At 29.7% G+C, this 14,006-nt stretch overlaps 1 protein-coding gene across 1 annotated transcript in view; it reads right to left on the bottom strand.

The window, feature by feature from the left end:
• The window catches only part of LOC105621416 (band 3 anion transport protein), a 34,767-nt gene extending 31,311 nt beyond the window's left edge, over window positions 1–3,456 (bottom strand). The window contains exon 1 of the mRNA XM_012202885.1: window positions 3,394–3,456. Within this exon, the coding sequence (XP_012058275.1) occupies window positions 3,394–3,456 (63 nt within the window). The remainder of the gene's footprint in view (window positions 1–3,393) is intronic.
• Window positions 3,457–14,006: the final 10,550 nt, after the last annotated feature.

The following is a 14,006-nucleotide window of genomic DNA, read 5'->3' as shown; positions in this document are numbered from 1 at the left end:
GTTCGGTCGTACTACGGAACGTTTAACGTAACTACTACCTACTACACTTATAAGAANAATACTACTATACTACACACACACACACACACACACACACACACACACACACACACACACACACACACACACACACACACACACACACACACACACACACACACACACACACACACACACACACAGAGAGAGAGAGAGAGAGAGAGGATATTTGATAATTGTTCTAAAGGAGTTCGCGAACTAAATTGAGACGTCCTCTACCATTTTTGCAATTTTCGCAATGGTTAATAAGATATTAATTGTTAAAAATTGTCAAAAATTCTTCAATAATTTTTTACTCAAATACTATCAACAGAAAAACTGCAAGAGATGAAAACTATTTATTTTCTTCTTATAGACTCTACGAATTTTTTCAGAATTTTTCCAACTTTTTAGTACTGCATTTTTTCATTTTTATCAACATGAGAAAATATGTCCACGAACTCCATTCCACAGAACAATTATGAGACATCCTCTATTTAGTGGTTTAGCGTGTGGCAACGTGGAAGTCCCGCCGGCAACTTTCCTTCTGATGTTTCGATCGAAGTCACGTGCCGCGGCGCCGTTTCGCGTTTCCAATTTGTGTCGTGCGATCCGCGTGCGCTACACACGGTGTCAAATGGTTATTGACCCGTGACCGTCAACAATCAGGCCAATCAGTCCTGTTCGAGGTCATTTTTATCTCGCCTTTACGAAACTATGTCAGAGTCGGAAGATAACTGCGATGAAATAACGTGCAATAATTCGCACACTATTTTGCAGAGCGGGTCTCTGTTCCTTTATATGTACATACAATATTTTGCATGCAAGTGCAATATGGATCATTGTAACTTAATCGAAAATTACATTTGCTTACATCCGATTTGAACAATAACACGTGTAGAAAACGTAATTAAATTTGTTTAGCTAGTCTTGTCTCACCATTATACATTTTATATTAGAATATGATAAAATCCATATCCAGCACCTCTATGGAACCTCTATGGAATAGACAAGTAATCCATACCGGCGGATGTATAGTAAGTTAAAAATAGTAAGGGGATCTATCAAGTAATCAAGTTTTAAGCTTTCTTTACAAAAATTCACATATCTTGTTCACACTGCAAATGAGTTCAATTTTTGATTAGTTTCAGATCACGAGACAGAATCAACTCCGTTATGTGCAATAAGTCATCTGGAAGTCACATTCTAAAGACGTCCAAAAGATTTGCATGTTTTAGAGAGTTTTCAGGACATCCCTCGAATAAAGTGTGCTATATGAGAAGTGAATGCATCACTTCAACATGCCGATGAAATGATCCCTATTAAATTAGTCTCTTCCACAGCTAAATTTCATACAACATATTTCAAAATTAGGTGCTCTAGAAAACTACAAAGAAACACCAAAATATATTACAGTATTTATCAAATATTATTAAATTATGAAAATCAATTATCTCCCTTGGTTTGATCTATAAAAGATAACTTATATTAAAATATTAGATTCCGCCTTATTTTTAGTGACAAAATATTCCTCTGTTAATGTAATATTAAAATATTAATCACCGAATTAGATATTTGTACGGCTTAGTATTTCTAGAAATTTGAACGAAAATATCTATAGCGCGATCAGCTAACAAGAGTAAAGTTAAAAAATTAAGTGCATCTATGTTTTTAGACTTAAAATATTCTATTTTTAATATACTATATTAAGAAATAATATACTATATTATAATATACTATATTAAATCATAGAATTATGTGCTCGTTCGATTTAACAACTTCAAGAACTTGATCTTGAACGTCGACCTTCCAGTTTAAGTTTCTGTTAAAGCGAGCAATTAAATCGATGCTTTAAAATCGTAATAGTATATTAAAAATAGAATATTTCAAGACTAAACATGAAGGTGCACATAATTTTTAACGCAATTTTATACTTATAAACTATAGTCGCGCGGTGACTTTTTAGTTCAAGTTCCTGCTATCCGAACGAACTAATTTTGCGATTTGATCTTAATAGAGTATATTAAAAATATGGTATTTCAAATCTTAATTTTTTAACATGACTTTACTCTTCTATACTGATCGCGCTGTCGTTTTTACTTGAATTTCTATTAAATCAAATGAATATCTAATTCAGCGATTTAATATTTTAATATTAGATACATTAACAGAGGAGTATTTTGTCAATGAAGACGCGGAGTTTAATATTTTAATCTAAGTTATCTCTTATAGATCAAATTGAGAGTTGATTTTGATAATTTAATAATATAATATTTGATAAATACTGTAATTGTATATTTAGATGTATCTTTACAGTTTATTGGAGCATCTAATTCTAATGTACTCGTTTTTTCAATTTATGTATGTTAGATATTCGTTTTTTATATAAAGAGGTCAACTTAAATCAGATTTCGTGAATCCGCAATGTCAATTCGTAAATTCAATTTTGACCGAAATCAAAAGCAAAATTTTTTGATATATCTTACCAACACGATTATTTTCAGAAAATCGTTCGAAGATATCAAAATATGTAATTTATGTACTCTTCTAAAAATAAGATTTTATTACTATCTTATTATTCCTTAAATTATAAGGAATAATATTAATTATATATAATTAATAATACCTATAAATTATCAGGAAATTCAAATACTAGATATGTAGCAACTTGGCGTAAAAAAGGATAAAGAAGGAAGAATATAGAGCTACCGTGGTTTGCAGCAATCGGCACCGATAATAACATAGTTTTTCGAATGCTTATCGGCGCATTACAATTTATACACTTTCAGTTTATTTACCGAAATTTTCTCTTAATTTCGACCGAAATTGAAATCGAAATTCTGATTTTTCACCGAAACTGACCGAAACCGAAATCAAAATTTCGGTTTTGGTCAGACCCTAACAAAGGAACTTATTCAGATATCCAATTAGTTTTGAAAAAGTAACGGTATCCTACTTCCTATTGACTAAAATGTGTGCCATTCACTCGGAAAATTTAATATTCATTAGAAAAATACGTTCAAAGTCCGCTATAAGTGGCTCCCAAAATTTAAACAACATTTTTTTCGTAACCTTCTTTTACTTTATGAGTTTTTAGTAAGAGGTAAGATACTATAACTTCTAACTGTTACTTTTTCAAAACTAATTGGACATCTGGGTAACTTCCCTTATAAGTGTATTCATCGCAGTAGTCGGAATATATCAATTCCGATATAGAATATTGTTTATCGACGTATCGTTATTAAATCATCCGATACACTGTGACATAGATTACACTGGGACATACATATACAAAGCAAACCAGTTTTCCTTCGATTTATTTCCGGGGTGTTTTTCATGTTTATGCTATATATTAATTGTTCGTCAATTACTCACCGATATTCGTTTACCAAAACTAAGAAAAGAAAGCTTTCTTCTGGATCCATCTGTGTTCTCCATTCTTCACTGAGCGCGGCTTATGATACAGCTGAAGGCTATATCTTTTTCCTAGGTGCCCGGCCGATCCTGAGTCGCGACGGCGATGTCCACATGTGAAGTAATCGTTGTGATGGCAGCTCCGTTCTGTTGATTGCTGAAATATCACATCGTCACGATTATGATTAGTACAATAAAACAGAATTTAGCACTGGTAAATTTATTTGGAAGATTACAAAATATAGACTGTAGATTTCACTTAATAAAGAAAGAAGTTTGTGCGGCTGCTTGAGAAAGTAAAAAATAAAATCATTTAAGAATTATGAGATTACTAACGATAAGTTATTTAAATATGATTGTGTATGTAATGTGAACGAATTCAACGGGAAACCCTTTCGGTAAAGAAATGAAGAATTTTCAAACACTGACTGAAAGAAAAAGCAAGAAGCAATCTCCCAAGCACTCGCGTTCGCGGACTAACGATACGGAGTGTTCTTGAGTGACACAGTCGCGGCTAGCGTTAAGAATGAAATATACTCGCGGGTGACCGATGACTATCGGTAGTTCCAATCTTAATCTTTATATTCACGAATACCTTAGATATTGCGACAATGTCATCTAAGTATTAATACTTTTAATTAATAATTAAAATATCCGTGTTTTAGTTTGAATTGTTTGGAATCATATATACTTATTAAGAATATATATGATTATACGAATCGACGTTTCCTCTTAAAATATTACATTCCATATTTCAAAACTGTCGTATCTTTGATAAACAATTCTGTACATATCCGTAAACTTATCTAGTCATTTATACATTATAATTAATTATTTATTAATATATCACAATGCATTGGAAATTTACACCTCGAAATGCAGTCAATGGATCTTCCTACTTGTCTTACGCGTTGCAATGTGATGATGTAACCGATACGCTCGACACTTTTCCCTCCGTTTCTTGACACGCACGTATCGGCAATCAACATAATTCAGTCTGTCGCGTCAGTTGACACGTAATTTTCATCTTTGTTTTACCGCAATTATATAACGATGATTACATCAGCATTCAGTTAAATTAAAAATTATTCTTTTCGCATCCCTGATGGAAATAAATTGTTGAAATCGTTAAAATAAACTGTGAACTCAAAGAAATGAGAAATAGAGATGATTGAAATATTGCTGAATCTAAAAAAAAAAAATCTCTTTAAAAAAGAAAAAATATATGCTGTTTTCTTCACTATAATGTAGTTGACTATTTTAGTCACTTTTAATCTATCAACTATCTTATGAATCTTGCGTTATAAAATACTCTATAATTGCATTTATTTCATTTATTTCATATCTGTTTTTTATTAAAAGGAATGGAACGTTCAATACCTTTTTTATGTATTTGACGTATATTTTTTCTTTTTAAAGAGATTCTTTTCAGGGAATTCATTTCACTGCTTTTTGTAAATTTTTGAAAATAATAACACAGAATTTAAATCTTATAAAAATAAAAATAAAAATTAATTGCCTTCCTTGTTTTCACCCTTTCTTTCTTTTTTTTCATCTCTTGTATTCTTTCATCTTCTCCTACCCTTTCTTGTCTACATTTTCTCTCGCTTTTTCTCATTTTCCCCTTGCCCTCATTTTTTCTCTTTTACACTCTCATGCTCCCACAAATTCCCCTCCCCTCCCTCTCTCTCACACATAACATTGATAATTATTATATATGTATGTGCATTGATGTTCACTTATATTGCTAATTTAAATGTAATATTAATAAGAATAAAAAGATTGTGAAAGGCAGCTTGGTGGACAAAATGTTTTACATGTATAGGCCTGTTCTTTTTAGCTGAACTTTTGCAGTTCATCTTTCTTTCTTTTCTCTTCAGGAAGAAAGAAAAGAAAGAAAAAAGTTCAGCCAAAAAGAACAGGTCTTATGTGACATACGTAAGACTGAAAAAAAATCTGAAAATTTGAAATAGTCCCTTTTCTGGACTCGATCTCCAGATTTTGATGCATCAATTTTATTCAGACTGATCGCAATCGAAAGATACCGATGATATTATATAATAAAAGCGTTTTCAGAGTTTTGATTGCGATTTCTGAGCAATTTTATTCTAAAGTTTGTCGATGTCAAAACTCCACATAAAGTTAGTGTAGCGAATTTGACATGAATGGCATGAATATATACGTAATGATGGTCACACGGCAAACGGTTCGTTTTGTTTTTTATGCACTTGGCATCTCGTCGCTTGATCTTATCAAAATGCGAACCGAATTAATTTTTCGTTTTTGAAATGTTATTGACAGTCCTACTAAAAAAAATCACAAATCATGTCACAAAGTAATATAACGAAATCATGTAATTAAAATATAAATCACATAACGAATTATTCCAAATCGGTACGATTTTTTTTTAAATTATATAATATGAAAAGTCACAACAATATTAATATATAATATATAATTTTTTCTCTTCTATTCCAATCCAATTTAATTATTTAAAATTCGATAACTATAAAATCATATATGATCGCTGAAAAATTATTTCTAAAATCATGTGATTTTTCAAATTGCGTGTTTTAAAAAAATCACGTACTGATTTGTAACAGTCAGTTATATGGTTTACTTGTTTTAATTACATTCTAGAGGTTTTGAATGTTGCTTTTAAATGATATAATTGAACTAAATTTGATAACGAAATGTGCATGTATGACATGTAAAGTCATACTTAAGTATACACTCTATGGCTAACAAATTTATATAAAAGTAATTATGTCACATAAATATTTACTAAATTATTTCAATAAAACAAAATAATATTCTACCCTATTTTTCCTCTATATATATTTATTGTATGCAATATTATATATAATATTATCATCCATTGTAACTTAAAGATTACAAATTATTTTTTAAAAATAAAATATTAAAAACATTTAAATTTATTTCTTAATTCGTCAGTATTATTAGTTATGCATTAATTTTTTTTAAACATGAGAAAAAATTGGGTTATAGAGAATTGACACATTGCGATACACTGGCAATACCTTTCGTTTTATTTTTGCGTCTCCATATAGAATTGTTAAATATTCCTTATTCTTCTCGTATCTTATAACATGATCCTAGGAACTTGACGATCGGCTTTATTGTTGAACAACAGACTGCACAGACATGCAGTATGTGCGAATATATATAGATATATGGATATCTAAAGATTGTTTCACAATGACGATACTATTCTCTATTTCATATTAACTAAAAATAATCGTATTGTATATATAAATTTATGCAATATTTTTGTATGTACTATGATTTTTGTTATTTTACATTTCTTTCGAGTTATACTTAACTATATTCACTACAATTATTATTATTTCTTAAATATCATGGCACGAACGCATTATTTATTGAACCTGGATCTTGATCTATCTAAACGTTTTTGTATCAAAAAAATATACTGTTTATACTGACAATATATCCAGTTTCTTATACGGCTCGGCGTGAGGACACCTTAACTCCCCCCCTCCCCCCCCCTCCCTGTACAGCATTATAATGAGAAGATCTGGCAGATCTGGCCGGTTCTCTATTTGTTACCGTTTATTTGGCGAAAAAAGCCTTTTGTAAATACAACATCTGTCTCGATGACATATGTCGAGTCTTCTTGTTTTTCAACATTTTAAATACTTTTATTCTGTCAGGTTTTATCATGAATAAAATTTTGGAAGCGCGCAACGCGAATCGTATGAATGACAGATTATCTTTGATAAAATATCAATTTTCCTTATTGTGATAACTGTTACACACAAAGTAAATTAACAATTTTTTGTACCTTGTATTTTGTATCATCCACGTGATTTAAAAGCGACGGATATTCTGAACTCCAAAACACAAATGCGTGACATTGCTGATGGACGCGTCTCGTTAAATTTTCAACAACGTTGAAACATTTATTGAGCGAATGCAAAAATAATATGTTCGAAGCAATCGATCGAATTTTCCATTAGCTAAGTATGAGAAGTGTTTTACCTAGTCTAAACTCAAACAAGAAACGAAAGCGTAAAGCAACAATTTTTGCTACAAAGTTGTCATGAATTAATTTTTATTATCCAATGAATATACATAGATAGATACTATTTACATCGACCAACTTACATAATTTAAAGATGATAATGCAAGAAAGACTTTTATAAGTTAGAAGTTAATTTTTTCTTAATCGAACAATTGATATTGCGTGGCATTATATTTTTATCGAACAGATACAATTTAATACGATCAAGTGTGCGGACATTTGACCTAGTCAAAAAAAGATAAATAATTAAATGCACGTAACGTATGTAACGTTTTAAGCAACATTCAACATTATCGAGATTCGGATTATTAAATTATTCGAATATTTTATGAACTGAAATATATATGGATCCAATATCATTCTAGATATGAATTTTGAGAGATTCATTGTTGAAAGCTATTGTTAGATATGAATTTTGAGAGATTCATTGTTGAGAGCTATTGTTAGTGTTACATATACAGGGCGAAGCAAAAGTACCAAAACTTCTGAATATCATAGGAAATATAAGTTTTACAAAAAAATGTTTCAGATAAAAATTGTTTAAATTGTTTAGTGTTTAAAACTTTTTTATTATTAATCTTATCAATTTAAACTTGAGTGTCGCCGCTAAGATTAGGTCAAATAGATATTTTAAAATAAAAACTCCATTTTTTCATCACATATCCTTATAAGTTTTTTTCGAAAACTTTTCAAAACATTGTAACAAAATATTTTTTTCATCAATTACTTTTTGAGTTATAAAGATTAAGAAGAAAAGTCGCAGTACCGTCAGCATTAGCATTATCTATGATATCCAACTGTTAGTTGAAACTTTTCAAATATTGTTTAGGATTATAACCTTGATGCTATTTGATGCTATTTTCAAAATCATGAGGTTATTACAATTTTCATTTTTATTGTACAAATAAAACAAAAAGAAACAACCTCCAAAAAGCCTCGACTTTAACATATGATGTCAAGATTATGACTCTGAACAATATTTGAAAAGTTTCAACTATCAGTTGTACATCATAAATAATGTTGGAGATACTGTAATTTTCTTATAACTCAAAAAGTATAAAATAGTCAAATAAAAATATTGTATTAATGTTTTAAAAAACTCTCGAGATAAACTGCAAGAAAATGCAATGAAAAATGGAGATTTCCATTTAATCCTCAAGTACATATCTTGTTTTAAAGTCTTAATTTACGTGTCTAGGGTCCAAATTACCCATGAAGTTTTCGACTGGCTCTATAATTATCACAAATTTCAATGGAAAATTTTTTTTTTTTAATGAAATTCCAGAATGTAATAGAATCGAAATATTAAAATATAAAAAGATTTTGATAATAATTGAAAAAGTTATGTCAAAAAATACTAAAAAACAATTTGTAATAAAAGAGCAATAATCAGTTTTTTTTTCAAAAAATTATATCTTTAAGATTTTATGATAAAAAAAGATACAGATAAAAATAAGCAATGTTTTGAAAAGAGGAAAACGTAAACTTTAAGAAAAAATACGTCATATTAATTTATTCCAAAAAAGTATAATTATTTGAGTGATTGAAGTGGGGACATTTTTATACATGCTTGAAAAAATGATACTAGAGGTATATCGATTATTTTCTTCTTTAAAGAAGAAAAAATGATAAAAATATTTTACATTAAATATATAATGATTTAAGTATTATTTATTCACAATTTTATAACTCTGAGAAAACAGAGCGATCATTTTACCCAGATGCTTCTCTCGCAAAAATGCTTTTTTGATAATGAAGATATGTTTTAATTATAAAATGACAACACATATACATGAATACAGCACTAATGAAGAGGCACTTACTAGCAACGAATTTTCACTTTAGGCAAAAATCTGAATGTACATTTGCTGGATCATTCAAGTCACCCAAGCCAAACTTTTATTGTATCACAATTAGCATCAAGACAACGAAATTGCATCACAGCGATCGATAGAGAAAGGATCCAAGTTTTTTATCCTTCATTTCAACTTTACAATATTAACCATATAAAAATAGCAGCCGATTAAAATTTCCGGGTCCAAATGATTCATTCATATTAAGGGTTACAAAATCGATTTGACTTCACCTTGGCGACGCTATCCAATATTATCAAATTGATCAATTAAAAGATCTTTTTAAATCTTAGAACTTTTTTGTATGAAACATTTTTCTGTAAAACTTACATTTATTGAGATATTCAAGGGATACTTTTGCCTTATCCTGTATACAAGAGTTGCACATTTAATAACATGCCAACATTTGTGATATATCTCAATTAGACATCACTTGTAAATATATTAAAAGACAGTATTGATTTTCTGTCCACAATAATAATGTCTACTAGTCACGTTCCTTGAAGAATTATCTTTTATTTGCTGTAACTTCCTTATCTAATATATTTCTTATAATACATATTCTATCAAATTAGAAAGTAAAACCCAAGTGGTAGTATCTTTATTATTTATTTAATCTTAATGATATATATCATTTGTATAAAAGATTTGAAAAGATGTATAAAAGATTTGATGGCGCAACAATTAGCGCCAAGTTAAATTCTATCAAATTAAGAAATAAAATCTAAGTGTTATCTTTTTTATTTATTTTTTTCTTAACTCTAAAGATATGTAACATTGCATAAAAGATATTAATAATTGGAGCCAAGTTCAATCCCACTTCCAATCAACATAGTAATAGTTATTTAATTCTCTTCCAAAATATTATTATATTACAAAATTGCGTTACGTTACTCAATTCGAATGTTATCACAAAAAATTAAAGAAGTAACATAAAATTTTTAAAATTTAACTTAAATAGAAAAATTTTTTATCACTTGGCACTGCTAGATCAAATAAAAAAAAATTAAAACAATTTAAAAAGTAATAAATTTAATTTTAATGTTAAATGGAAAAAAAAATTTTTTTTCGTTTTCATAACGTATTGTATTATATTTCGAGATCTAGCAACGCAAAGTGTTTTACATAAAAAATTTTTTTATTTAAATTAAATTTTTTTTATTTTATACTCTTACTTCTTTAATTTTTTGTTCAATTTTTTGTGATAACACTTGGATAAAATCATAATTTTATGTATTACAATATTTTGAAAGAGAATTAAAGAACTACGTTGAATGAAAGAAAAAGTGTGGGATTTAATTTGACGCCAGCTGTTGATATCAAATCTTATATACAAATAATACATATCATTAAAGTTAAGTAAATAATAAAAATAGTAACTATGGATGTTATTAAATCTGGTTAAGAGTATCTTGTATATCGGATGTAAACGTTGAATTGATGGTCGGCGAGTCGGAAGCGATCTAAAGCAGTCAGTAAGATGGGATTGGTCGAAATGGATGAGTCGGTAAGAGTTTAAGGAGATCTTAAGAGAGAAAGATCTTAAAGCTCAAATTCCGACGAGGTCATCAGAAGTCGCTGTTTTACAGCACATCGACATATCTTTATAGGATGGAGCATTTCAATCGCCCGAGGCGAATATCTGAGAAATTAAAAGAGATACAAGAAAAAACTTTATATGAAAGGTATAGGTTTTCTTAGAAAAAATAAGGTAAAAAAATAATGGATTCTGGATAGAGGACATTAAGATCAAGTCAACATAAATTTTTTAAATGGAATCCCCATTTTTCATTGTATATTCTTGTAGATTACTTCAAGAATTTTCCAAATTGCTATAATATTTTTTCATTAAGTACATTTCGAGTTATAAGGTTTGAAAGTTACAGTATCGCCAGTACCGCATTAGTATTACGCAAGGTATCCGACGACTAAAACCTCTTGAATGTTGTTCAGGATTATGTCCTGGATAACATTTGTTATGATCAAGGTTATTAGAAATTGTTTTTCTTATTTCAATTTTTGCACTGAAAATTCGTTTTTATGTAAACTATAAGAAAATGCAATGAAAAATGAGAGGTTCCATTAAAAAAATTCATTGACCTTGACCTGACTTGGCTAGTGTCCCCTATCCAAAATCCATTATTTCTACCTTCTTTTCTCTCAAGAAAACCTACAACTTTCATATAAAACTTTTTCTTGTATCTCTCTTTCTGAGATATTCGCCTGGGGCGATTAAAATGTCCCACCCTATATATACTACCACAACAATATCTCACGCAAACTATGATACACGCAGTCATTGACACATTCGTGTCAATTTCCGTATAATAAATTCATCGCGAATAAAGTGTCTAAGTCTAATTCCAAGAATTTGACGTTATTTGTTCATGTGAACTACATGTCTGTGGATAATTTTATAAGTATAGATTGCAAAGTTTTTATATCAAATATATATTGTTACGATATTGATTGCTCTAACATCATACTAGATTAAGAAATGGTAAAGGTCTCGATTTCAAAATTTATTGTCGTGCTCAGCATAGATTCCATTTCACAGCACGTATTAATGCGTATACTTTAATCCTGGAAAAGGAAATTTTCAAATCAGTAAGAAAGCCTAGGAAAAAAGTAATCGTTATATAAAAAATATTTATTATTTGCTCGGTAATACAGACGACTTTAGGATCCTCTTAATAGCATCTCGCCAACAGCTAAATTCTAATAGTAAATTTGATCACTTACATTATGCTAGAGCTGAACACTAAAAGCTGCTATACATGAAATTAGCAAAGTTAAATGTAAAAGTATATAAATATTTTAAACGATTATCTACTAATGATATTTGTCATGTTTTTTAACAAAATATATATATTCCAAAGAGCATAAAGTCATCTAAAAAATTATTAAACTATTAAAATATCTTTTAGTGAAAGAATATAGTCGATGATAAGATGATTAAAAGACGATAGATGTCGCATTGCTAGTCATTTTTATAGATAGTCTTTTATCCTATTCCGTGTGGTTTTTTAAATTCGATAATTTTAACTCACTGCGTCTCTCTGATGACGGTGCCGCATACAGCTCAATGACATTTCGTTTACATACGAGCATTCTGCTATGTATCAGATTACGAATTGACGATAATGATTAACGATTGCCCAGTTCTACTTCAACCAATCACGAAGTAGCGAGTCCATCGTAATTGGCTGAAATAGAATCGTCATAATCATTAACCCGTAATTTGATACTCTCCTTACGCGTGCTAAATACTTCTTTTACGCTCCGTTAACTTTTTTTTAATGTTTAATTGCTACTTTATCAATTCTTGCTTTACGTTCTATTAAAAAAAATTTAGCCTTAAAAAGTGTACACGAAATGTATTAGAATGTTCTGTATACTCTTTGCGAAGCGTTTAGGAAACGTAGACGAAGTATCAATGTTTAAGAAGTATATCGGCACTCTTCATGCATTCTTTGCGAAGAGTTGTGAAGCGTTTGGGAAATATTAAAAATATTAAAAAAAATATTAAATATTAAATATTAAAAATATTAAATATTAAATATAAAATATTAAATATAAAAATATTAAAATATTAAATATTAAAAAAAAAATATTTAAGAACATGTGGGGAATGTAACAGATGTATTTCATGCACATTTGGGGAGAGTTCGGGGAATGTATATGAATATTCAAAATCACAAAGAGTCACTGGAAAGTCAATGAAGTGTTTAAGAAGCGTTAAAATTTACATTTGACGCTTCGAAAAGCTTTAATGTTCGTCTATAATGGGCAATAGCAATAATGGCTGTAAGACATGTCGGGAGTAAGGTGGTTTTCCAATAAAATAGGACATAAAGTAAATCCATAAATGAATGGTTGAAATCCATTTCTTACATTCTACTCTCTTGTTGCTTACGAATTTATTCTATGTCCTATTAGGGATTGCTGTACACGAAATTCTGTAACAGTGCGAAGGTGTAAATTTAAGCTGATTAACCAATCAGGATACTGCTTCAGATTACGTAATCTAATGCGTGGTCTATAACAGTATCAGTAATGGATGAGGCTGTAAAAGTAAGAGATTGACCAATAACAATCGATTATTCTTCTCACATTCAACTATGATTGGTCAATTTGTTACTCTTACAACCTACTCTTACAACCTACTGCTACTATTCCACTACTGCTATTGTAGATCACGTAAAACGGAAATGAAAATAACAGTAAACTTATCCATAATTTCACAATAAGGTGAATTTCCGGAAACTCACCTTATGGATAAATTTACTATTATTTCTATTTTCGTTAGAGTAAGTAGATCTAAAGCAGTCCTGATTAGCTCATCGGCTTAAGTTCATGTCTTAAAGTTACTGTTACAGAAATTTTGTTTGCGGCAACCCTTATACCGGAAAATTAGCTTACTCCCGATGTGTCTTATGGCCTTACCACTACTGTTACTGCCCATTGTGGACAGCTTTAAGGAGCGTTTATTGGCCGTTTATTGGCCGTATGCCATAATCTGTAAAAATTGACTAATCATCTTCGAGTATTCTCTTCTTATTGTCGAATAAGAAGGGAATACTTGTCTGTGATTAGTCAATTCTTATAGACCAATATAATCACGCTTTTTTCAGGCTCTTATGCCTTTAGGCTAGATG

This window comes from Atta cephalotes, assembly GCF_000143395.1.
Source record: "Atta cephalotes unplaced genomic scaffold scaffold00033, whole genome shotgun sequence".
Lineage (NCBI taxonomy): Eukaryota > Metazoa > Arthropoda > Insecta > Hymenoptera > Formicidae > Atta > Atta cephalotes.
The sequence above is the reverse complement of the archived record's forward strand: the minus strand, read 5'-3'. Positions and strand labels throughout refer to the sequence as shown.